Source organism: Penicillium daleae (assembly GCF_028827525.1).
Source record: "Penicillium daleae strain IBT 16125 chromosome Unknown utg000008l_segment0_segment0, whole genome shotgun sequence".
NCBI lineage: Eukaryota > Fungi > Ascomycota > Eurotiomycetes > Eurotiales > Aspergillaceae > Penicillium > Penicillium daleae.
Window position 1 is genome coordinate 501,949 of NW_026623156.1, and position 24,849 is coordinate 526,797.

The following is a 24,849-nucleotide window of genomic DNA, read 5'->3' on the forward strand; positions in this document are numbered from 1 at the left end:
CCAGACCATAGACAAATATCATAATGAAGCTATGACAATACTTATCTCCTTGCGTAATTTGGTAGTGCCTATCGTAAAAGCGAGTATCGCTAAGGCTTGGTCCCTGTCTAGATTTACACGGTCGATTTGTACAAAACAAAGTAAACTAAATGAATTGGTTGTTGGACTAGTGTCAGGAACTTCTTCTCTATGATTGGTGCCCCCACTGTCATCCCCGTCCACGCGGAGGCCAGTGCTTAACTCGCACTAACTTCTCTGTACATTAGTCCTTTGCCTCCTCTGCTCCGATGTGGACTTCGGCACGTAGTGGGGGATCGGCACTGCCGGGTCTAGACATGCCGGACCTCTGATTCGAATACACCCATCTAGGAGGTTAATTTACTAGTTTTTTGTCTCAAACATTGTAACTTTGGATGTCGAGAATGGGCCGTGGTGAAATAGTCAATTCAATTCATGGAAGTAAAAACCACGCCCAGTATATGCGCGTATGGATGCCTGAATGGTATAGAGCTTGATAGAAATACATTAACAAAGAACCAAGGTGGATATCATCGTGAAACGAAAGACCAGAAACAAAAAACCCAACACCACATCATCATTGCCAATCCCATTTCAAGCCTGATAGGATCATTTACCCTTACCCTTAGGCGTGGCAATGGCAACCGTCCGATTCTTCTTCCGATCATCCTTCGTCCGTAGGCCCTGACTCAACCCCCCGCCCATACCCCGTGCCAGAGAGGCAAACGGCGAAGATGTCTGCCACAAATCTAGATCATCCTGAAGCTGACCAACCCCAGCCTTCGAGGTAGGAGTGTTGCGACCGCTCGAGTCACGACTGGAAGGTGGTTCAGACTGTCGTCGGCGATGTCGTTTCTCGTGTGACGCGTTCCGGTGGGGGAGACCAGCGGTTTCTGGCTTGGTACCTGGCGACATGGGAGTCTCCCATACGGGCATGGGTACGTCGGCTGTAACGTACTCGGAGCAGTTGCAACCGCAGCCGGTTGGACATGTCGGTAGCACATTGGTATCCTCTGGCGGATAGAACGGACTATCGAATTGATCGCTTGAGCTTGTTTGGAGGAACCAGCGACGATGGCAGGAGAAACAGCTCACGTGGCCACAGCCAAGACACGGCACCAGCATCCCGTCGACAACTTCACCGCATACAACGCAGGGGAGTCGAGTAGGGAGAGATTGGCGGGGTTTGCAGTTAGAGCATCGAGATGATGGGGTTTGGCCCCGACGGGCGCGTTTAGACGGTGTCTCGGGGGCTGGCGGTGGAGCAAATATGGACAGTTGCTGAGCATGGCCACAGTTGACGCAGTGACGCTGGAAATCAAGACCGTCAAGGCCTGACGTGGGACCTTTCTGTGTCACCTCTGGAAGGGTCGACGTCGTCTTGGAACTGCGGTTACTCCAGTATTGACTGGTATGCATATCATCTTCCGAAGCATAAACTACCGCTCCGATCTTCATGACCTCACTTTGTTGGACAGGAAGTCCCCATATGGATAGCAGATCGGCGTATGCAGCGCGGTAAGACTGGTATAGCCATTCCTTATCACGGTCGAGCAGGGAATCAGGTGCGGCATCATCGCCATCAAACGCACTTTGATTCTTCAGAGTGACCTTGAATCGAGCTGCTGGTTTAGCTGGTTGAGGGGGACGGTCACTTTCGGTATCAGATTGGGCCTATAAAAGTCAGAGAACCGCAGCAGTAAGGCCATCTAGAACAGGGATAGCTATACATACCACCGGACCGGATGCCACGCCCGGGCTCTGTCCCGGGCTTGGCTTCTTCTTACTAAGGTGGCTCACGGGAGGCGATGCCGATGAAGGCCCAAATGTGAAGGAACGAGATAATGACGATGCAAGCACAGACCCAAATCCAGATCCACTTCGAGGCTGTGATTGTTGATCCGGCGATGCTGCTATTGAGACATTGTGGCTCAAAGCCTTGCGATCGGCAGCAATACCTCGTGGGCGAGAAGAACCCAGCGGAGGCGTAGTGCCAGTAGAGTAAGGGGGAGTAGATTCAAGGCGCCAGATCTCACTCGACGAGCGAGCAGAGGTGTGAGGAAGCACAGATTGGGTCTCCCGCGGGAGAGAGGAAGCAGGAGTAGCAGCTTGCGATTTGTTGTTCTGCACTGTTGACGCAACCGATGAGAACTCCAAGGAGAACGCCCGTTCCTCGAGGCGAGGTTCCGATTGTTCCTCTGACCGGCCCTCGTGGTTCGCTTCCAGCAACACGCAAGAAAGCATTGCTACCATCTGCACATCGCCAATACGCTCGAAGTGTTCAAACAAAGCAGGTACAAGCCAGTGTCTTCCCATAGGATGGTCTCCCCATCGAATAACACTACTCGCGAGATCTTTGTAAAACCCACCTTTCGGAGTAACCTGGCTGCGACCCATGCTGCCGATACCCTGTGCGTCTCGTCGGATTCCCATCTTTGATTCGAGATTAGAAACCGGCTTCCTTCGAACTTGAAGAATCAACTTGATGAGACCCCAAATCTGAGCCAACTCGTAGCATCCCGCGTCCAGAGCAACAGCAGCATTGTGAGCACACACGTCCGCTCCTTTACCACAGATGCGATATTTGCTAGCAAGTTCCCGCTTGACTGGCAGCATATCGCTCAAATCATGAATAGATACCACGTTGCGAGGCGCATCAGGGACTTTTGCGGTGGCACCTCCAGCAATAGATCGTTGAGAGTTATCCGTCGACCGTGGTCTGTAGATACCGATACTACCGGCACTGCGCCAGGTTTGAGGTGCTTGAAAGCGGGCTGGTAGCCCTGAGAGAATATCAGAGGAGCCGGATGAACTGGAGGTCTCAGAGTACGAGTCATCGGAGTAATCAGACGCGCCGTCATCCGTGCTCGTGAGTGTGCCGTTCATGCGCGGGCCAGGGGAGCTCGTCTGCAGGCGGCCGAAGCCTTCAAAGACCTTGTCTGTCCGGGACAATCGACTCATCTCTTTGAATCCGATGTTGTCAAACAGCTCTGTTGACTTGTCCTTTTTCGGCGGGAAGAAACAAATGAGACGGCCGTCGTTTGCCCATAAGGCACCGCACCCCTTCGCAACAGGCACCATCACGTTGGCGTTCACTGGTCGAAGTAGCTCCGAACTCATTCCTAGTTCCTGGCTTTGCGTCATGCCAACTTCGTCTTCGTCGCTGGACTCACCCTCCAATTCGCCGTTGAGGGGTGATTTGACGTTGTCACCAGTCTCGCCAAGAATCCACGCGATACTCTCCTCGAGGCTACTCTCCCCCAGCAGATAGCGCACTGCGCCTTCTAAACAGCCTCGTGTCCTCGACTTGTAGGTCTCGGCGATAGTTCGCAGTTCCGCTGTGAGTTTCTGAGACAGCTCGTCGGTGACGGCAGCTGTCTTCTGAAAATTAAATGTGGGAATCGCTGTCTTAGGGTAGCTAACAGGGAACTTGATATCAACTTTGAGGAACAAGGATGCACCCTCCGCGCCCCAGGGACCGTTGAGTGAAATAGAAATTTTCCTTTGTCGCACATCAACCGATTCAAATGCAACCTTGGTGAACTTTTCGCCCACATGACTGATCTCATCTCCCAGGGTCTCAACGTCCCAACCCGAGATCTTCACGCCACGCATCCAAGCAATCGGATTGGTATCAGCTCGGAGATTCGAACGCGGCTGCATCCCCATACGGGTATCGACATTGCTAGTCCGCGTCCAGGCACGAGCGTGGGGCACTGAAATGGCATTCATGCCGGGGCTTCCAGGATACTGGCTAGTCACCGCATGATGTGGGCCAACTGAAGAAGCGGCATCGAGTTCCTCCACGTCTAAATCCGAATTGACATCCCTGAAACTTCGGTAGACCGCACCCAAGCGCGTCACGTTTCGAGTTGAAATATAGGATTTCCCTTTCTCATACCCGACACGCTCAAGAATCTCGGGATCGACTCGGTGAAGTCGCAGCTCGCGATCGGTTCCCCATGTCACGAGTTGGAACTCCCGGTTGTCGATGCCATCTACCACACCTCCTCGGGGCCTCCACAGGAACTCCTTCACCTGGCCTTTGTGTCCAGGGAAACTGTGAACCAGAGGCAAATCATCTTCAGGGTTGCTACCCTCGCCAGCTCGCCGACTGTAGAGGTGGAGGTCGCTGTTGCCTCTCTGTGGCATGGCAAGCACACCCCATCCAAAGGGCGTGTTTCGAGCTCGCCACACCGGGAAAGGTGTGCGGATTAACTTCTCCGGCACCTCAGTGTCGGTCGTATAATCCCAGAATTTGATAGTCTTGTCCAACGAGCATGTCGCTAGCGCGCCGCGCCTAACTCGGTTCCAGTCCACGCCATAGATCTTGGTGTCATGGGCTTCAATGGACTTGATCGGATAGGCACCCATACGATCATCCCAAATCCGGAGATATCGATCGTGTGAACTTGCGATAACGTGAGGATCTTGTCGATTCCATTTGACCTGGGTGGCACTGGTGAACCAGTCCGAAAACGAGATGGCGGGCCGCGAGGGTGTGCGCAGGTCCCAGCAATGCACAAAACTATCAACTGCACAGGTGGCCAAGATATCCGGATGAAAGGCCGACCAATTGATATCGGTAATTGCTCGCGAGTGAGCGTGCAGCACATACTCGATGGAGTTCTGCCATGTCTTCATGGCCAAATTCCACACCAGCGCTTTCTGGTTGGAAGTACTCACGACCCAGTAGTCGCGTGATGCAAACGGCGACCACTGTACGTCGGCGACCTCCCACGGCGTATGGTGAGGGAGATACCGCGGTGGGGAGTACGGCGAGTCCAGGTCGATGACATGGAGACCCTCCTTGGACGCCAGGACCACATCGCGCCCACATGGAGATATGGACATAGATCCTACCGGCTGCTCCACATGGAATGAGCTATCCTCATCAAAGGTCGGGCTCTCGAAGGCCGACGTGAGCGGCCGGGGCCCCATGGAGCTGGACATCTTGACTGCTGCGACCGGCCCTCTCGGCCAATCCAGGCCTTCCCAATGACCGCGGGATCAAGTCACTACGAGGGTTTGGAAAAGATCAATGTGAAGTTTGCTTTGACATTTTGTGAACGCCCCCGAATGGTTTGTTCGAATGCACTAATGTCCAATCTCTCGCGTGCCCGAGGGAGGAGCTGCGATAACGCGGAGAGAAACATCTGTGGCTAGTGGAGTGGCGTATCTACCTCAATTCGGCAACAACGCAGGTAAATGTGGCGGTGCATTCACCTGACGGTACGGCAGTCGACAGAACCCCGCCATGCAGTGCCCCTCGACGGCTTCGTTGCGGCTTTTTGTTGACAGGTCGCGCTTCAATCGCTTTACTCTCCAGTTGGTCTCATTAGTGTGTCTTGGGTCCTGCGCAGCCATCCGTGTGTCTCCAAAGTTGTCCTCAGAGAACCCATCGACCACTACTCCAGCCGTCTACTTCCGTGATTCACAGTCGCCATGGCCCTGCCGAAACGTATTATCAAGGAGACGGAACGACTCATGGCTGAGCCGTAAGACAACCTTCTGGTCCCTTATTCTCGCTTTGGATATCCACGACTGATTTGATATTCGGCATATAGGGTTCCCGGTATCAACGCCGTTCCTCACGAAGATAACTTGCGGTATTTTGATGTTTCCATCCATGGCCCCGCTCAGTCTCCATATGAGGGTATGCTTGATTGACAACTTCCATTATTTGTCTCAATTACCAACATATTCTGTGCTAGGTGGCATCTTTCGACTTGAGCTATTCTTGCCCGACGACTACCCCATGACTCCTCCCAAGATTCGCTTCCTGACCAAGATATACCACCCCAACATCGATCGTCTCGGCCGTATCTGCTTGGATGTCCTGAAGAGTAAGAAATACGCCCATTTCAACAAGACTTCTCATATCTAACACCTAATATAGACAACTGGTCCCCCCGCTCTCCAGATCCGCACTATCCTCCTCTCGATCCAGGCCCTCCTCGGTGCTCCCAACCCCGACGACCCTCTCGCCAACGACGTTGCCCAGCGCTGGAAGGATGACGAGCCCGCAGCGATTCAGACGGCCAAGGAGTGGACTCGCACTCATGCGATGACTTGAACGGGACTATATGCCATGTGACCATGATAAAAAGAGAGCGAGAATACTTGCAGTGCACCATATCGGAGGCGTTGACCAGGAATGGGACGGGCCTCTGTTTTTTTTTCCAGCGTGACCACTTTTTTCCTTCGCAAATTCCATCCGGTATAACGATGGTGGTATCTCATAAGGCGTTGCATAGAATCCAATGCGTTATCTGGAGTTCTTTTCTTGCTCTTATTAGGCCTTGCGTCTGGCGAAGCCCTGAATGCCAAATTGCCTGTAATTCGTTCCTTGCTCTGCGTTGAATATTCGACCAGGACGTATGTATAATGTAAGGGGGTGTAGAGATATTCCGTGGCCGCTAGCGGCTAGTCTAAATCACTCACTGGGTAGTAGTCGTTGAAGTCGAAGCCAACGTCGACGAGATATCTGCATCTTGTTCGCAGTTTATACTTCGCCTCGTCTGCTTTCAATAAACACCAATCTCGAAAGAAAACCACAATTAACAGGGTATCATACTATTTGAAATATTCAGCCTAAAATCAGAGCTTCTAGATATCTACCTAGTCACCCCAAGGCGAACAGTAATCCTGCTGCACGAGAGTCCTACAGTTGTATGAAGTAGACGTAGACGGGTAAAGGGCCACTTCCAGTTACACCAATCACTCTCCCCCCTCATATGGCCTAGTGGTCTCCCATCTGGGATTGACCTATGGGTGTGCCCTGGGAAATGGGCAAACAAAATATGGGTACAGACCTCCTGTGTCGAGCATGACTCCACGGATGGCCGGGCACATCCCTAGGCGGGGAGAGTGGGCGGGTGGGCATGCGAGGTGGTGACAGCACCTCCTCGCGGATAGAGATCTTTTTTTATTTTTTATCAACATAATCTTCTATTCTACAGCATTCGAGTTCCTTTTGTTTTACTTTGTGAAAAGACTTTCTAAGTGTGTAGAAGCGTGGTGTTTACTGGACGTGCGATGAGGTTGACGCCGGGTGATGTACCTCGGCATCGTGGGAGCAGGATGGAGTATCTTGATGAGGTATATAGGGGACCGACAGGTTAGGGGTTCAATCCATAGGAGAGGAAATGTTTGTTTCAGATTATGTGGTATGGCTTGTGGAGATTAAAACAGCTATCTCAGACTATCGAATATCCAGTCCAGCTTCGGCCCACTGGTGTTGAAACCATCATAACATCGACGGTTGAAGACTCTATTTGCTCAAGTCTATAGTAGCAGAACTACGGTCTTATATCACTTTAATATAGCCTACTGCTATGGAAGGGTGTGTTTGATCATTACGAATGCGGCTGAAGTCCGATTCTACAAGCATATCCTTGTCTGTATAAAGGGTCCAAGGCCCTTGTATTCTGCAAAGAAGGTATCTACAAAACGCAATGTTTCTTTTCCCTCATGAATGTGCCAGAAGCCGAACTTTTGGACAAGCCGCTGCAACATAATTTAGAAAGAATGCAATGCTCAATGCCCGCAAAACATGCCCATAAAAACCAGTAGGTATCATGAACAAATAGACCAACCCGAGCAAAAAATCAGTAGCTCACCAATCGTCGTTATCGTCCTTCTCATCATCTACATTTACCAATTAGCATAGACTCATTACTTCCTTCGGGGCATTGTTACTTACCACTGCCGCTGACCCGCTGCTTTCTCTTGTTCAATGCATCCTGCAAAGCACCAGCCAATCCACCCTGTGGACCTCCGCCAGAGCTCGTGGCTGCAGCAGATGATTCGGCAGCACTTCCTGGGACCATTGCCGAACTCCGGTCCTTCTTGTCAGAGTCCTTGACCTTCCTCAAGCCTCCTCCGCCTGCACCACCAGAGCCACGAATAGCTGCGAGGAGATCGTCTCTTCCACCGGGGCTCTTAGGCAATGGAGGTGCTGCACCACCTGGGGCTGGAGGGGGAGGAGGTCCCCCAGAACCACCGGGTGGAGGTGGTGGTGGAGGTACTGCAGGCCCAGACCGTCCTGGTGGTGGAGGAGGGGGTGGGCCACCGAACGCACCTGCACCTGGAGCAGGGGGAGGGGGCGGCGGAGGCACACCAGGTGCCCCAGATCCTCCTACAGGGGGAGGTGGTGGCGGAACAGGGGGTCCAGAGCGGCCTGGGGGTGGTGGAGGAGGCCCTGGTGGTATCGCTGAAGTTGTCGCAGGAGGAGCAGGCCCTCTTGGAGGAGGTGGAGGTGGAGCGGGAGGAGCAGCGGCAGGAGTGAATGGTACAGGACGAGGCGCAGGGGGCGGAGGCGGAGAAATCGGAGCTCGAGCTGGTGGTGGGGGAGGCAGGCCAGATGGTGCGCCAGTAGTGGGAACTTTGGGGGAAGCTGGGGCGGGGCTGCTGGGCTAGCTGTACGAGGCGGTGGTGGAGGGGGTCCGCCAGGAACCGGGCTGCGACTTGGAGGTGCGGGCGGAGCGGAGACTTTGCGTTCGCCCATAAACGGAGGAGGCACTCCAAATCGACCTTGAGGCTGACTTGGACCATCTTCCATTGGGGTCTTCGGAGGTCGTGGGGGCGGTGGCGGGCCCGGGGTAACGTTTGATGTCGCCCGTGGCCGCCGCGGTGGTACAGATCCAGCAGGCTCAGCAAACTTGCCAGCATCTGCGATTGGAGGGGTGCTCGGAACATTCGGGTTGGTGCTGGAGGTGGAGAGGGTTCACGAGGCGGAGAAGGAACGGATTCATCCGCAGTCTCAGCACGACCTTTCCGTGTCGGAGGAGGCGGCGGCGGCCCACGTCGGCTTGCCGAGCTAGTACCCGTACCCTGAGGACTGATTGTAGTTACCTTGGGGGCAGGCGCACCAGGTGGTGGTGGTGGGGGCGCGCGTGGCTTGTTCTGGTCACCAGCTGCAGGAGATTCGCCGGCTGTGGTCTGTTTCTGGGCAATCCAGGACTTGATGAAGTCCGAGTTGTCGGCGATCTGATCTTCGGTGATGCCCATCTGTAAGAGCTCATCCAAGAGGCCCTTCTGTGTTGGATCATTGATGTCGAAAGGAAGATCTCCCTTGGCTGGCGGTGCGCTTGGAGCCAAGGTGGGAGGTGGTCCAACTGGTATTGACGGCACAGGAGCTGGGGGCGGGTTGGCACTGGGTGCATGGGTCGAACGATGCAACAGACTACCGAAAAGGGAGCGCCCAGGAGCTTTGCCGTTGGTAACTGGTGCAGGACCCTGGCCACGAGAGGATGCGAATGGAGTCTTGCTGGTTTCCTTGCTTGCATGTTTCTCACGCTCGTGCACCTTCTTGATGAACGTCTTGGCCTCTTTCTCGTCGGCGAACGACAAGCCCGCCGGGCAGTTCTCGAGTTCAAAGGTATGGAAGAATGTGCGGTCCTGGTTGTAAGAGAAGTTATGGTAGATCTCCTGGTCCCAAATCACGCCCTTTCCAGCGGGCTGCAGTGACCGCAACTGTGTCAGCAACACTATTCATTGATCTTCACAGATAGATCGACACCCACCGAGACATCGACTATTTTCAGCCAAAAAGTCCGTCCCACTAAATCATTGCAGAGCACAACTGCTCCCTGCACACCGGTATATGTCCATCTTTGAGGATCAGGGTAGGCCACATAGAGTCGTGCGACAGCTACGGCCAGGATCTTGTTGGCAGGTTTAGGCACCTGTCGCTTGACAGTTTCCTTGTCGGCATCGGTGAGAATTGAGGGCATGGCGAATTAACGCAAACCCAGGTTGAACAGCGAGAGAGAATTATAGGTGATGGCACGGGTAGGAGTGAGGTTGTCGAAGGCGCATGGCAGACAGACCGGAGTGGAGCGGTTCGAATGTGTGGTCCCAACACACCGACAGGAAGGACACGGGCAGGAGGATAGTACAGGCGACCCGTAGGTAGATGGAAGGGGGAGGTAAAGATGAATCCTAGGGGATCTAAATGCGAAGGTAAGGAATTGGTAAGGATCCGACCGGCGGTTGCCTTGAGGGGGAGAGCCGTGGGGAGAGAGTTTGGGTGAGTTGGAGTGTGAGGTTGCTTTGGTGGGGGCGCAGTACGTCGGAGGGACTTTGGTCGGGGCGCTTGGCTGCCGCGCGGCACGTGGTACCCCCAAGGTATATACAGGCAGTGAGCCGCCTGGTTACTCTTGGGCATTGTCAAATAGGGCTACTTGATCAACACAGCCACAATACATAGTTCACTAATGGAATTGATTATCGTCGGTATATGAAGTCAAGATCGGTGGCTTACGTATCTTTAATCAGCCGCAAGCAGCCGTATAAAATGATCGTGCATGCCTACACCTTCAGAAGGATATAGAACGAGATTTGTTCGAAAAGCATACCATTTTGATCGAGTAATCTGCGGTTATTTTCAATCCGTACTCCAATAATGAGCGTCATCAAATGCTATGACAACATTAATCCAGGTATTTCCATGTGTGTTCCAATACCCCTCGCACTCTATACTCGAAGGACAACTTGAAGCCATTCCCGTCGGTGGCCTAAATAGGTATCAAATTGTTTTAGCTTCGAAGAGTTGGAAGAATTGCTTCCAATGGATAACAACGTATATCCTATGCCGTCTATCCAACATGTAATGTTCCCCAAGGTCGGACAACATGACGGCACGTCCCTAAAGCCCAGACTCAGAGTAAGACCCTTGCCAACCACTGACGTCACTCCATCTATTCCAGTTCTATATATCTGGCTGCCTTGATCAAGTTTACCGTGTAGTGTAGACACACCCTCCAGGTGAAAAAAAACCTCTGTACTATCTGAGATTTCAAAGAAGAAAAAGAGATACAAAGATTCAGCCTTGTCTCGTATCTCCTATCAATCCCTACGATGCCTGTCATCCCCGATTCGTCCGATTTCCCGTCAGCCTCGAAGAAGGGTTCTACCGAGCCCCAGGCCAAGCCAGGCGAGCAACGTGAGAAAGCATCGGCGATGGACCATCTTTCAAAGGGTCCTCAGATTCCAGACGGTAAGAGAGCAGCCGGTTATTCTGCTGTACGTCGACTAAGGTGAAACAGAAATGCCACCCAAGGCGTCGAGGGAAGAGACTGAGGCCCGGATGAAGGAGCTGAACAATCCACGGGATTGAATGGACTGGAAACATACAAGCTGATTTATTAAACGTATTGATTGTTATTTCCGGTCAAATGTGACCCTCCAGCTGTAGAAATTAAACACTTGCAACTAGGATACCATCGTCAATGCATTGCATCATAGGTCACGTGATCTCGCGACGGCATCGACAGGCGCCTGACTCTTCTCACTTCAACGCGTCAAGAAGGGCTCCTCATGCCGCCGGAACGAACAAATGCGCCGGTGAAGCTGTCTTTGCCACTGGCAAGTTGCTTTAATGCTTCAGATCTGTTGGTGTTGTTGCTGACAATCTCGAAATCTAGCAATACCAGCAGGACATCTTCACCGAACTACGCGCCGAGGATGAGTTGGTTATTCTTGCCCGTGGTCTGGGGCTCCTCCACCTCATAACGAATCTGCTTCACTTCTACGATGCGGCGGGCAATAATTTGGTATTGGTGGTAGGAGCGGATGATCGTGAAAATGAGTGGATTGGAGAAGGTAGGTTGGGCCGACTTAGAGATTGCGAGTCGTTCGACGCTCATATTGGTTTCAAAGCATTGGCGGAGCATTATGCGACTAGCAAGTCTCCACTTGCACGAGGATTGAAGGTCATCAATACAGAGAAGGCTACGGTGTCAACGCGGTGGGTTTCGAGATACATGTCAGCGATGTCTGGGGCCCTTCTGATTATAGCATTAGAGAACGAATCTATGCGGAAGGTGGTGTTCTGAGTGTGACATCCAGAATACTGGTCGTGGATTTGCTGTCGAGTATGTTTGGAGCCTGCCCTTGTTCAACTCCATACTGAGTTTTCTAGAGCTTCTTGATCCTGAAAAGGTCACAGGAATGATCATTCTACATGCTGATAAGTACATTGGCCTTCTAACCGATCGATTGTGTTGGATTGGCGACTCACATTGGAACAGGGTCGTGGCGACCTCTTTGGAGGCATTCATAACTCGCATCTATCGGCAATCGAACAAGCGGGGGTTCTTGAAGGCATTTTCAGACTCCCCCGAGCCTTTCACGACCGGGTTCGCGCCACTGGCCAACATGCTACGAAATCTCTTCTTGCGAAAAGCTTCATTATGGCCTAGATTCCATGTCTCCGTAGCCGAGGCTTTGGAGGGTAATCGTACGGCAGAAGTTATCGAGCTGGAAGTTCCAATGAGTGCCAAGATGCGAGAAATCCAAAACGCCGTTCTCGAGTGTGTTGAGATTAGCATTGCCGAGCTCCGGAAATCTAACACGGGTCTAGACATGGAAGAGTGGACCTTGGATAGCGCCTTACACAGGAACTTTGACGTCTCGATCCGGCGGCAATTAGATCCTATATGGCATCGGGTCACTTTCAGGACCAGGCAGATAGTCAGCGACCTGACAGATCTTCGAGGCATTCTTCAGTTCGTTCATCCCACCTGCTTGACTTCCAATTCTAACGTGGTCCCAGTGCTCTGCTAACCTATGATGCTGTATCTTTCATGAAATACCTCGACACAATTGTGTCGGCGCATTCGCCGCCTCCGGGCTCCAACAAACACAACTATTCTCCCTGGCTTTTCCTTGATGCTGCCCACGTTCTTTTCCAGACAGCAAAGTCGCGAGTATACCAGGGCAAGATGACGGATGAGATGTCCCGGTCATGGTCATCAACCAACTTCTCAGCCGAGCTCAAGCCCGTTCTTGAGCCTCTACCAAAATGGGAAGTCCTCGCCGAAGTTCTCGAGGAAATAGAGCAGGATGCTTATCTGAACCCACTGAATCCAACGGAAGACTCCAACGGCACGATACTAATCATGTGTGGTGACCAACGCACCTGCCGTCAGCTTCGTGAATATGTGGGCACTATGCATGCCAGAGTCTCTCATGCGTCAAACGGGAATGATGAGAATGAAGAAGCTTTGGACGAGGAGGGATCGTCTGCAGAAGTGATGATGCGACGTCGACTGCGTGATTATCTCAATTGGAAAAGGTCCCTTTCCAATGTCAATAAAAACTTATCCCAGCCCGGAGAAGGGGCCAAGCCTGGGGAATCGCCAAGGCCGGGCCAGCAACAAGGGAGGCCTCCTCCAAATAAGCGTCGACGAGTGCGTGGTGGTGGAGCAGTCAACTCTGCTTCTGGTCGCGTGCCAGACAGTAGTGTCCAAACGCAGGTCGAGTTGCCGGCCCAAGTCGTCAGCCTGCTGGAGGAAATCCAGCCTACCGAGGTGGAAGAAATCCAGAAAGAAGAGATTGACGTTGACGATCTAGAGGATATGGAGGATTACTTTGAGTTATATGAGATGAATGATCTGGTTATGATCCATCCCTACGACGGCGACATGGATGAGCATATCCTAGAGGAGGTTCGGCCGCGATATATTATCATGTATGAGCCGGACGCAGCATTCATCCGCCGGGTGGAGGTCTATCGCAGCTCGCACGTTGGGAGAGTTGTGAAGGTCTACTTCCTCTCCTACGAGGGATCCGTTGAGGAGCAGCGATATTTGAGTGCCGTGCGACGAGAGAAGGATGCGTTCTCGAAATTGATCAAAGAAAAAGGAGTAAGTTTTGTCCTACTTGTCTTCGATGCATACCTTCTGATGATCCTCAGAATATGGCGGTTACTTTGACGCATGACAAGAGCGCCGAAGATCCCCAAGAACAATTCCTACGCACTGTCAATACTCGAATTGCGGGCGGCGGAAGGCTCGCTGCGACGGCAGCTCCTCCTCGGGTGGTAGTCGATGTGCGCGAGTTTCGCAGTGCTCTCCCATCTCTACTGCATGGAAACAATATGATCGTAATCCCCTGCCAATTGACCGTCGGAGATTACATTCTCACGCCAGACATCTGCGTCGAGCGCAAATCTATTCGCGACTTGATTGCTTCGCTTCGTAATGGTCGTCTCTATAACCAGGCTGAGACAATGATCCAACACTACAAGACTCCACTCTTATTGATTGAGTTCGACCAGAACAAGTCCTTCACCTTTGATGCATTTGCAACCATCTCCACCGGCACAACATTCTTGACTGACTACGGCTTCTCGTCCTCGGGACAAGCGACTAGCACAAGTACCAGCGCACATACTAATCCATCAAATCCGAAGTCTGCACAACATTTGTTAGTTCTGCTAACACTCGCCTTCCCACGACTCAAGATTATCTGGTCCTCATCGCCCTATCAGACGGCCGAAATTTTTGCGGAGCTCAAGAAGAATGCCGCGGAGCCTGATCCTCTTCGCGCTGTCCAGATCGGTCTGGACATTGACATATCAGGCGCTACTGGTGATGTCATGGCTGCAACTGGCATCGAACACCGGACATTTAATCTGCTGCCGCAGGACATGCTCCGGGCCGTACCAGGTGTAACTCCCCAAGCCCTCGATCGGCTCATTCTTGAAACGGAAAACCTGCATGAGGTCGCTAATATGAGCGTGGAGCAGCTGGATCCGCTGGTCGGAAAGGAAGCAGCTCGAAAGATTGTTGCTTTCTTCCGGAAGAGTGTCTTTGACGATTAATCATGTCATCATGTATTTCACATCGAGAAAAAAAAAGCATGGCGAGGCCCTTAGGAGCCCAGGCAAGGAAGTTTATGACATAAAGAAGTGCAAGAGTGGGTAGCGACTGTACTGCGTACATTTAGTTAAACAAAGTCCTGGATCCTCGGGATGGACGAACAGGCGTAGACGTAAAGTGGAACTATTGCATATGAAGCATTTTGAACCAAGCACAAACAAACAAATAACCAGCCGAGACATCCGGGCTCATTTTTAACGCCGTCAAAGACAAAACACTGTACGACTCCATCGCTTTTCGTCTTGGCGTCGATCCCAGGTGCAGATCAGCCAAAATAGAAACGCCAACACGCAAGGGTCCACCAAGAAATACCCCCTGAGAGTGGGGGAGAAACATATCCGGGCCGTTCTTGATCAGACTTCGGACCTTGGACTTCACTTTCAGACTTCCTGATGCTTCACACACCCATCTAACCATGCATCTCAAGGCGACCCTTTTGGCCCTGGTCGCGTTGGGGGCGGCTGTTGGGGCCCGCAAGAATGTACGAGATGTCGAGCCGTGTGCGCAGATCTCCAAGATGGTTGCAGATGCCAATAAGAATCAGAGTGCGTCTCGAACTGCTTTAATTGGAGTATTGCTTGGATTCTAACGGTCGCAGTCGGCGCTAAAGTTCCCCATGACTTGGCACATCAATGCTTGATGTCCATGCCGTTTGAGTCGAGTCGAGCAGTGACCTTTTTGAATCAAGCTCGAAAGTATCTAGAGTTTCAGTCGACGACTGACATTCTCAAGAGTAACGACTCTCAACATAGTTCTCTTTGGACGTGACTAACATTGAGACTATAGATCCTCCCTCTGGCTATACAATGCCGTCTACTGATCTTATGGGAGGGATAGATTCGATCCTGGAAAAGGCCAACAACAAGGGGTACTCAAGCCAATTTGAGATGGATCTGGAAGTCACCAATCTCATAAGATCAGCATATGATGGCCACTTGACCTTCCAATTATGCTCACAGTCAATTTTCAATTATGAGTTCGATATGCCTCTCGTGTCTATCTCAACGGATGGTCTCGAGCTACCAGAGGTCTACACGTTGAGTAAGTGAAGTCCCAGGGGTATCTTGTGAACCTACTTATAATCAGCTACAGACGACGCAAAGCTTCAGCAAAGCGGTACCAAGGGCGTTTCTCCCCTGGTATCCATTAATGACACCGATGCAGCCGAGTTTCTTGCATCGTATGCATCTGGTCAAAGCCTTCAAGATCACGATGCTCAGTATGTTCTACGCCTTGATCAAATACCAACTTCTTGTTTCTTACACTCTCAGATACAATCGAATCTTTCCGGCTCTAGCTCGCACTGTCACCGGAACCTCCATTGACGAGAACGGTATCTGGGTCAGTACTGCTGACTGGAGTGATGGCTCCCAGGTGACTCTCAAGTATGACAATGGGACTACTCAGACCGTGGATAAGAGTACTGTTCCCAAGGAGAGATATTTCTCTTATACCAACGGCACCAGTCTCTACAAGGTCAACTGCATTCCCCGGGGCCTCCCTACCGCCGAATCCTCTTCATCAAATGCCGAAGTGGCTTCTTCCCTGCCGGGACTCCCAGAGACACAATGGCATAACTCTGCCAACTCTATTGCGGGCTATTTCTCGAATCTAACCGGACTGGAGGACACTGGGATTATCTTCCTGCCCACTTTCTCCTCTAACCCCCAGGAGGCGGCTCAAGTGGCGATAGAATTCCTGCACAACGCCACCATCGCTGGGAAGAAGAACATCCTAATCGATGTGTCGGCTAATCCAGGTGGATACCTATCGATTGGACTTGATCTATTTCGGATCTTCTTCCCGGAGGCCGTCCCATACACTGCGACACGATATCGAGCACACGATGCAGCCAAGTATCTCACCAAAGCATTTTCACGCTCGACGACCCAGGACTCAAGCAATATATTTGCGTACAAGGAGATGGTTGCTCCAGACCAGAAAACTGGATTCAGCTCTTGGGAGGATCTTTATGGACCACATGAGATCTTTGGAAGTTCTTCGTCTAGCTTGCTGGCCAACTTTAACTACACTTCCACTTCTAGTCAAACATACCCCATCAACGGATATGGACCTATCCCGTTCAATCCTGAGAAATCCCTGTTCCCGGCTGATAACATTGCCATCGTGAGTATTTTCAGAAGTTGTCCACAGCACCTATATGAAGGCAGGAGCTAACAGCAATTTATCTCAGATTACTGACGGAGACTGCGTCTCAACCTGCGCCTTCTTCGTCAAACTCATGAAACGCCAAGGCGTGCGCACCATTGCCTTCGGTGGCCGTCCCACCGAATCACCCATGCAAGGTGTCGGCGGCGTAAAGGGTGGCCAATCCCTCAGCATAAACTACATCAACGGCTACATCCGGCAAGCCAACCAGCTGATCCAGAATGCATCAGACAGCTCATCTCCCCTCCTGACACCAGACGAGTGGAAGAAATTCAACGATTCAAGTCCTAGCACTGCCACCTCTTTTGCTTGGAGTGGAAGCGTCAACCTACGAAATGAGTATGATCCAGATGATGATCAGACTCCGCTACAGTTTGTGTATGAGGCGGCGGAATGTCGGCGCTTTTACACGATTGATAATTATGTGCAGCGGGAGACGGTGTGGCGAGATGCTGCGAGATCTATGTTTGGGGATGGAGGTTGCGTGAAGGGGTCGACTAACGGGAAGGGTAGTTTGGGTGCTCCTTGAAAAACAATCCATTTGATTAGATAATGTGGGCTATTGTATCTATGCCATCAATAAACCAAATTTTTGACCACAAGGGCAAAGTCAAGACCATTGGAAGCCGGCTATCTGACTGCGAAGACATTTAGCCCCCCTTTGTCAACGACTTCTCCGCGATATGGGACATTGAATATCATGTATGGTCCTCTGCTTGTCTACTTGCAAGGCGCCTGGGGGAAAGCACATTAAAGGAAGGTGATGAGGCGAATGAAAATAACCCAGCCAGTGGCCAGACACTGTTTACAGAATACGTGACTAAATGAGATGGCACAAATACCACAGATATGGCGGAGGCAATATTTTTTCAATTCTTATAACCTTTTTTCGCAAAATCTATCACTCGAAAAGGAATGAAAGGAAATCAGAGCTAGACAGAGGCACATAGTATGCAATGCAATGCAGCACGCAGTTTCATCATGCGTGCTGCGACCAATTTTACTCTGTAGCGTGACCCCGAAAAATTTGCAGGAACAGATATAGGACCGTAAAACGTGCGTCCAAAGACCATGTCGGCTAACATGCAAAATATCGAGATATTTTTGTCGTCGATGTCTTCATACCCTGGTAAATTGTCGTAACGTCGCCGTAGGTGGGGGGATGCCCTTCATCTCCATGCAGGGCCGGGGTGGGAGTGGCGTCGGAGTTCGCTTGAGGAGGCCCTTCGACTGGGTACTGAACGCTTCAAGAGTCCAAGGAAGCTGCAGTAGATCGAGAGGGTATAGATCACGGCGCTAAAACCAACAGTGGCGATGTAGGAGTAGTGTGGCGGAACGTGAAGAGCACCATGGCGTAGTTCTGCATGGCGCTCTTGCAGGGTAGAGAGCATCGAGCTCTGGGGTGGTAGGGGTGAGCTTAGAGCTCGTCGACGTCGATTTCCTTCTCCTCCTCGCTCTCGCGGTCCTCGTCGAACTCGACGTTGTCCTCGAAGCCCTCGTTGCCGAAGGTGTCGGTCTCGTTGATCTTGGCGTGCTCGGGCAGCTCACCGTAGGCCTTCAGACTACGGGCCTCGTCGGCGGTGTACTTCATGATAACATCGCCCTTCTCGTCCTGGTAGTCACGGAGCGAGAGCAGGATAATATCGCCCTGGTTGATCCAGACCTTCTTGCGGAGCTTGCCACGAATGTGGGCTAGACGCTTCTCGCCGTCGAAGCACAGAGCCTCCAGACGACCGTTGCCGAGCATCTTGACGACCTGGGCGTACTCTTGTCCATCCTCCTTGAAGACGAGTTCGCGCTTCTCGTTATCGTTCTCGTTCTTTCCGCGACGACGGTTCTTACCTCCCTATTTTTGAAAGAGTCAGAATTTGTGTTCAAGTCAAATACGGTGTGATAGACAATAGGGTTTATCAGAATGAGGCCCAATTCCAAACCCATCACCCTAGATTGCCGGTGATGGTGGCGGGGTGGCACATTCCAACAAGGAGGGGCTGAATATTTTGCGCGCTTACCTTTCCCTTGTTCTTGGGCATGGCGACGGGAAGCGACGTTCACTGGACTTGAGTCTGAAAGTGTGTCGGTGTCTCGTTTGTTTCTGCGTCAAAATGCGACGTAGAAAGATGATGCGATATCCCCGGAGAGTCTGGTTGAAAGAAGAGGAAGGAAGTAAGGTGGGGGGAGGATCTGTGCCGATATATCAAACCTGCTGCTTAGCTAATCAGGCACAAAGCGACTGCTGGTGGCGGAGTGTAGCCTGATTTTGTAGGCAAACATACTTCACCGCTCGATGAGTTTGGGCAGAAAAAAGATACCAGAGGCATGATGAAGCAGTCAATAACCAGAAACAAACGTGGACTTCGGGGCATGGGGAAGACCTTTGTTCCCGGTATTGATCCTACTTCGGTCTTCTTACTCATGACTGCTCTCGTGTTATTTTGAAAGCCACGCTGCCGGATTAATATCACGACTGGTCATTACGGCCCAACCACGGCCACCTGATCCCAAGCACCATCGTGCTGCCTCTGATGCGCTCAACGAACCCTCCTTCTCTTCCGCTATGATACCGATGCGCTGCCGCTATTCAAATTCTCCTCGGCCTCACCTGGCGAACCTCTACGACTATCCTTGATCCTCCCACGATGAAGTTCCTCGCTTCCTCGGGCAATTTGCTCGTCCGATACACTTCCGAGCCCATGATTCCCCCAGTTGCCCAGCGCTACATGAACTCTCCGGTCCATCCGATTCGCCCAAAGATTGCGTATATGTATGAACATCGCGATCCGAATACTCTTTGGTGGCGGGTGTCGGTATCGCAATTGAACCAGTTCAAACGGACCGTTCGATCCTGGTGCGCGCGAAGAGCACGCCTTGCTTTCCAGGAAGCTTTAAGGCGACAAGGATTTGATAAACTAGGGCGCCCACTTACTCCGCCAGTTTCCATGGACAAGCAAGCCCTACTAGGGTCTTTGGATGTCACCATACGCCCTTCGAGCGTGTATCACAGCTTCGAGGCCGTGCAGAAAGATGCCGACTTCCTCTTGAAAGGCATTCTGAAGCAGCGAGAAAGGTGGGCTGAGTGCGCCACGCACAAAGACAAGTCTTCTTGAGTGTCTTGAAGGAGCTTGTAGATCAAACATGTACAACACCATTCTGTATTATACTGACCGATAGCCTGTCTATACCTGTACATTAAAGGCGGGAGCATCATTGCATGGCGTTTGGGAGGCTGCGATTAGCCTGCATCCAATATTTAGTCTCTATTTGGAATTTCACAACTCAAATATCATCTATCTTCGTAATTCAAAAATTGTTAGCCACGTTGTATCAGTACTGCTTGATGGCGGAGAAGGTAAATATAGAAGCGGCCGTATCTTAGCTCCCGTTGCCTCAAGCCTCGCTAAATGCCGATCTGGCGGAAACAACGGGGCTTTGATCACCGAGTTCTCCTTCAACTCCAACCACCACCTCCATCCTCTCCCATTCCTGCAGATTTTCCAATTCACCATGCTGGTCTCCCTGACTGTTGGCAAGGTGGACGCAGGCGTCGCAGTCCTCTTGACCCAGGACAACCGCCTGGTGAGCTCCCAACCCCTGGTGGCCTAGACTGTCAGACATGGAGCAGGTTGTTCACGACTTTGCGCCTCTGCGCAACGCAAATTATCACAATGCCTTGCTAATTCAGCCTTTTCTACGCAGATTGAATTCCCCTCGGTCCTTCTTCCCAACGGTATCTCCTCTGGCAGCATTGTTGACATTACTGTTGCGCGCAACCATGCGGCTGAGACAGCCAACGCCTCCGCCTTCCACTCTCTCCAGAAGCGCATCCTGAATACCTACGGTGTCAAATCCCCCTCTGCTCCAATCCTGCGTCTCCGAAATGCCACTCAGACCTCCCTTGTTCTCGAATGGGATCCCATCGACTTGGCAACCGCCTCTCTGAAATCGCTCTCCCTATACCGCAACGGCTCCAAGGCGGGCTCGATACCCCGCCCCCTCGAGACGCGCAGCACCAAGATCAGCGGCCTGGCTGTTCACCATGAGTACACATTCCACCTCGTCTTGCGCACAACGGCCGGCACCTACCAGTCGGAGAAATTGACGTGCCGGACGCACAAGATGACCGATCTGTCCGGTATAACTGTCACCGCTGGTGTTCTCGACCCGCAGCGTAAGGAGGCCCTTGGACTTGCATTGGATCGCATTGGAGGCAAAATGATTGACTCTGTTCGCATTGATACCACCCACTTTGTCTGCGCGGAGGGGCGCGGCCCGCTCTGGGAGAAGGCCGTGGAGATGAACATCCCAGTCGTGGTACCTGAGTGGGTGGATGCGTGCGAGTCTGAGGGAACAATTGTGGGCGTGCGTGATTACTATCTGAATGCGGACCCTAAAGCGCGCAAGCTGGGTACACTTCACGGCTCTTCTCACCAACGAACCACCTCGACCTTGTCTGCATCGTCCAATGTCAACCAGGGCCGGCCTAGTCCCCAGCCACCGATTAGTGAAGAAGATCCCGCCGCAGCTGAACCACCTCTCACACCGTTCCCGGGTGGTGAGATGAGCATCCAGCCGCAAGCTCAAGCTCAGGAAGTTGGAACGGAAGACGAGGAGGAAACGCCTCCACCTCCACCTCCGAAGGACGAGTCCGATAGCGCAGATGAGCCTGTGCAACTGAATGGAGACGCGGAAGATGTAGATGGATCAGACGAGATAGAAGAAGAGACAGGCAAAGAGAGTACTCTTCCACAGCATATGCCCGAGGGAGACTCTGAGCCTACAAGTAATGATGAGCACGACAAGGGCAAGGGCAAAGAGGGCGAAGGAGACTTCAACGAAGTCCCACTCTAGTGTCCTTGCATCTCCTCCTCTTCCGGTCTATCACGGCACGTCTACGATTATATCCAGTACAGGTTCATGCTGTTGAGTTTGGGCGCTTTCCATACTAGGTCCGGGATTGATTTATGAGTATCAAAGCCCGACCCTGATTTTATGTCTCTTGCTGTTCTTTTGTATAGTAGATGCCCTTGTTTAATGCGATTTGAAATCAATCATCCTCTGACACTGCCATCTTGGCCAACTGAAAACCGAAAGTAGTTGTCATTCTATATGAGTTCTATCATCAACAGTCGTAAATGAGCACTAAATGCCTGCCCAATGCATGTCCAAGAGCCAAGAAATCAGGCTTTTATACGAGGGATAAAGCCCTTCCGAGAAACGCTGTGCAATCGAGACACCCTCCTTGGCTGATAATAATCTAAAGCACGTTCCGCACCACGTCGTCGATAGCTTGGGCCACGTATGCGACGTTCTTCTTGCTCACTAGAATCGTTCAAATTAGTATGGTAGTGGCGAGGAACTAAGGTGGCAAAACTTACAGCCGCTAATGGAGGCGCGGCCAGACTTTAGCAGGTAGACGTGGTATTTATCCTTAAGGGCGTAGACTTGCTTAGGAGTGAGACCAGTGTAGGAGAACATGCCGTTCTATATCATGGGTTAGCAAATTGCCACATACTCAAGTGCATGAGGAGATGAGTATTTGAGATGAGTATTTACCTGCTCGATAATGTGCTCCCAGGTGCCGGGGGTCCTCAGACGAACAAGCTCATCATAAAGGGCCTGGCGCATGGACTTGATACGCGAGCTCATGACCTGCAGATCGTGGTGCCAGTCGGCGACCAGCTCATCGTTGGTCAAGATCTTCTTCACGATGCTGCAGCCAATACGAGGGCCCATGGAGAACTCGCCGCGAATCAGGTGGCAAAGGTTGTTAACGATAACGTCGCGGATGGCAGTAGCATTGCGGTTTGTCACGTAGTGGTAAGCGCCAACACGCTGGCCGTACAGACCAAAGTTCTTGGAGAAACTCTGCGCCACACACATCTCCATGTCGGGCTTGTTATTGAAGAAGTAGCGCACGGCCCAGGCGTCTTCCTCGACGGAGCCAGAGGCGAAACCCTGGTAGGCAGAGTCGAAGAAGGGGAAGAGCTTCTTGCGATCGCACAGGTCAGCAATGGCAATCCACTGCTCCTTGTTCGGGTCCAGACCGGTGGGGTTGTGGGCGCAGGCGTGCAACAGGACGACATCGCCCTCCTGAGCCTCGTTCTCCAAGGTCGACATCATCCCCTCGAAGTCGAAGGACCGCGTGGCAGCGTGGTAGTAGGGGTATGTCTTGCGCGGCACGCCAGCCAGCTCCCAGATGGTCATATGGTTGGCCCACGACGGGTTGGACAGCCAAACGGTGGGAGGCTTCATGTGGTGGGCGAGGAAGATGGCACCCAGGTGATTGGCACCGGTGCCAGCGACGGTCTGTACGGTAGCAATGCGTGCCTTGGCCGCCTCTTCACTCTGTTGTCCCGTGAATCCAAACATCAGATCCCGCGCAATTGGCAAGAAAGGGATGTCGCCCTCGATCGCTGTGTATTCGTGTCGCATGAGATCATCCTCCTCGGCCAGCTCCTTCTCAGCCTTCTGAACGACCGGCAAGGGCCAGGGCTTTCCATCATCTGTGCGGTACACGCCCACCCCGAGGCTGACCTTTTGTGGGAAGGTATCGGCAAAGTAGGCGGCGTTCAAAGCGAAGATCTCGTCCGGCGGCACGGGGGCCACGGTAAGGCGGGTAGGAACAGACTTGACCATTGTGTGTTATATGAGCTGTAATCGGAATTGAAGGTGTCTCGTTCGATTTAGTGTCGTGTCGGTTGATTGCTTCACGGGAAAGAATTGCGAAGTATACCTTTGGCGACCGGTTCGGAGATCGGTCGAAACTTTTGAGTCCCCCCGGTATCGCAGGGCTGGTCCGCCCCGGGACTGCCCTATGGCAAAATTGCGCCGCGGGAAGTACCGCTTACGAACGGACCCGCGTCTTCTTTGAACAATCCGGATTTCCAGCATGGTGGTTGGGGTTGTCACGAGGTCCAAAATGCCGTCGATAGCCTTGCCAGTGATGATGAGAGAGATGAAGATGATGAAATCTTGGAGAAGTTCGATCTAAGCCGGGGGTTAAAGTTTAAGACAAGCGTGGGACGTCAGCTTATGCAAGCTGGCTGCTGACGCTGCTCTGCCCTGCCCCTCAGGCCTCTTGTTTCTCGTAAATGGAATAGCAAGAACGAACACCTTTGAAACAATTATTTCATTACTTCATCATGCTCCTCAAGCTTTAGTAGTGTATTCTGATGCTAGATCAACTATACGGTCATAGCCACAGGATCTCCGACAACAGATCATTCAAGTCCGAGATCTGTACTATGCTAGCGTTTGAACCCTGGCGTTTCGCCATTTCTGGGGGCTACCTAGTATCTCTTTTTATTTTCTTCAGTTTGACTCCCGCGCCAGTCTGTCTACATATTTACAAATTTGCTCAAATTTTGACAAGTTGTTGTCATTGATCTAGCTTCTTCGACAGCACGACCACGACGAGTTCCACTTGATCGATACCTTGAAATCTGTTATGTGAGATAGTCGAGGTTTTATTGGTCAGAGCAGTCACGCTATTTTCACTGATTATCTACACCCTGAAATCTGGAAAATCAATTGTTCGTTAACTTGGCGTCTTCATTGTCATGACACGGGGCGGAATTGCCCCAATATATGTCTCCAGACTCCCTGTATTGTAGCACCGCGCCGAAAAATACTTCGCACCATAAACTATTACATTAGCGTCTACCAAAAACTACCCAACCACCTGGGCACGGTTCAAAAACTAGTATCAATCCCGCTGAGATATCAATGTTGCAGGCGCAATGGAAGCACAGAGTGGAAAGAGGACGATACCGGAACCGGGAACAGCGGTCCAGTCTGGAATACTTCAACCGGACCTAGCTACACAAAAATCCATGCAATCCGCCTGTCTGTCGCGATTTTCCGATTGTTCAGCCAAGCAGGAGGCTCCTGATTTATGAATGATGGTTGACCCCGCGTTGCTCGTACCACCATGAGGGGACCAATCGGTTGATTATGTCGTCGTAGTTCTGTGCCTGATTAGCTCCTTCCCCTC

The 24,849-nt window shown here is 51.9% G+C and overlaps 9 protein-coding genes across 9 annotated transcripts; 5 read left to right on the plus strand and 4 right to left on the minus strand.

Annotated features, from left to right (window-relative positions):
* Positions 1 to 627: 627 nt before the first annotated feature.
* Positions 628 to 4,971, minus strand: N7458_008832 (Mtc5p; the record flags this gene model as incomplete). The annotated part of the gene is made up of 2 exons (XM_056912214.1): positions 628 to 1,692; positions 1,753 to 4,971. The coding sequence occupies 2 exons, from the start codon at positions 4,969 to 4,971 to the stop codon at positions 628 to 630; spliced, it is 4,284 nt and encodes a 1,427-aa protein (XP_056761063.1).
* A 492-nt stretch (positions 4,972 to 5,463) lies between these two features.
* N7458_008833 (E2 ubiquitin-conjugating protein UBC13) lies at positions 5,464 to 6,094 on the plus strand (the record flags this gene model as incomplete). The annotated part of the gene is made up of 4 exons (XM_056912215.1): positions 5,464 to 5,516; positions 5,586 to 5,674; positions 5,733 to 5,854; positions 5,918 to 6,094. 4 exons carry the CDS (start codon positions 5,464 to 5,466, stop codon positions 6,092 to 6,094), a joined length of 441 nt encoding a protein of 146 aa, XP_056761064.1.
* Positions 6,095 to 7,636: 1,542 nt separating this feature from the next.
* On the minus strand, positions 7,637 to 9,755 carry N7458_008834 (WASP family protein; the record flags this gene model as incomplete). Its single annotated transcript, XM_056912216.1, has 4 exons — positions 7,637 to 7,668; positions 7,724 to 8,427; positions 8,477 to 9,480; positions 9,546 to 9,755. The coding sequence occupies 4 exons, from the start codon at positions 9,753 to 9,755 to the stop codon at positions 7,637 to 7,639; spliced, it is 1,950 nt and encodes a 649-aa protein (XP_056761065.1).
* Positions 9,756 to 10,881: 1,126 nt separating this feature from the next.
* On the plus strand, positions 10,882 to 14,629 carry N7458_008835 (DNA repair protein rad16; the record flags this gene model as incomplete). The annotated part of the gene is made up of 6 exons (XM_056912217.1): positions 10,882 to 11,046; positions 11,448 to 11,770; positions 11,827 to 11,897; positions 11,945 to 12,530; positions 12,578 to 13,670; positions 13,721 to 14,629. 6 exons carry the CDS (start codon positions 10,882 to 10,884, stop codon positions 14,627 to 14,629), a joined length of 3,147 nt encoding a protein of 1,048 aa, XP_056761066.1.
* Positions 14,630 to 15,102: 473 nt separating this feature from the next.
* Positions 15,103 to 17,385, plus strand: N7458_008836 (uncharacterized protein; the record flags this gene model as incomplete). Its single annotated transcript, XM_056912218.1, has 6 exons — positions 15,103 to 15,232; positions 15,286 to 15,420; positions 15,474 to 15,728; positions 15,780 to 15,906; positions 15,959 to 16,814; positions 16,882 to 17,385. 6 exons carry the CDS (start codon positions 15,103 to 15,105, stop codon positions 17,383 to 17,385), a joined length of 2,007 nt encoding a protein of 668 aa, XP_056761067.1.
* Positions 17,386 to 18,273: 888 nt separating this feature from the next.
* N7458_008837 (translation initiation complex factor eIF1A) lies at positions 18,274 to 18,889 on the minus strand (the record flags this gene model as incomplete). Its single annotated transcript, XM_056912219.1, has 2 exons — positions 18,274 to 18,702; positions 18,869 to 18,889. 2 exons carry the CDS (start codon positions 18,887 to 18,889, stop codon positions 18,274 to 18,276), a joined length of 450 nt encoding a protein of 149 aa, XP_056761068.1.
* A 606-nt stretch (positions 18,890 to 19,495) lies between these two features.
* Positions 19,496 to 19,963, plus strand: N7458_008838 (uncharacterized protein; the record flags this gene model as incomplete). The annotated part of the gene is made up of 1 exon (XM_056912220.1): positions 19,496 to 19,963. The coding sequence occupies one exon, from the start codon at positions 19,496 to 19,498 to the stop codon at positions 19,961 to 19,963; it is 468 nt and encodes a 155-aa protein (XP_056761069.1).
* A 397-nt stretch (positions 19,964 to 20,360) lies between these two features.
* N7458_008839 (putative chitin biosynthesis protein (Chs5)) lies at positions 20,361 to 21,704 on the plus strand (the record flags this gene model as incomplete). The annotated part of the gene is made up of 2 exons (XM_056912221.1): positions 20,361 to 20,432; positions 20,553 to 21,704. The coding sequence occupies 2 exons, from the start codon at positions 20,361 to 20,363 to the stop codon at positions 21,702 to 21,704; spliced, it is 1,224 nt and encodes a 407-aa protein (XP_056761070.1).
* Positions 21,705 to 22,110: 406 nt separating this feature from the next.
* Positions 22,111 to 23,492, minus strand: N7458_008840 (putative aspartate transaminase; the record flags this gene model as incomplete). The annotated part of the gene is made up of 3 exons (XM_056912222.1): positions 22,111 to 22,175; positions 22,232 to 22,337; positions 22,410 to 23,492. The coding sequence occupies 3 exons, from the start codon at positions 23,490 to 23,492 to the stop codon at positions 22,111 to 22,113; spliced, it is 1,254 nt and encodes a 417-aa protein (XP_056761071.1).
* Between the last annotated feature and the right edge of the window lie 1,357 nt (positions 23,493 to 24,849).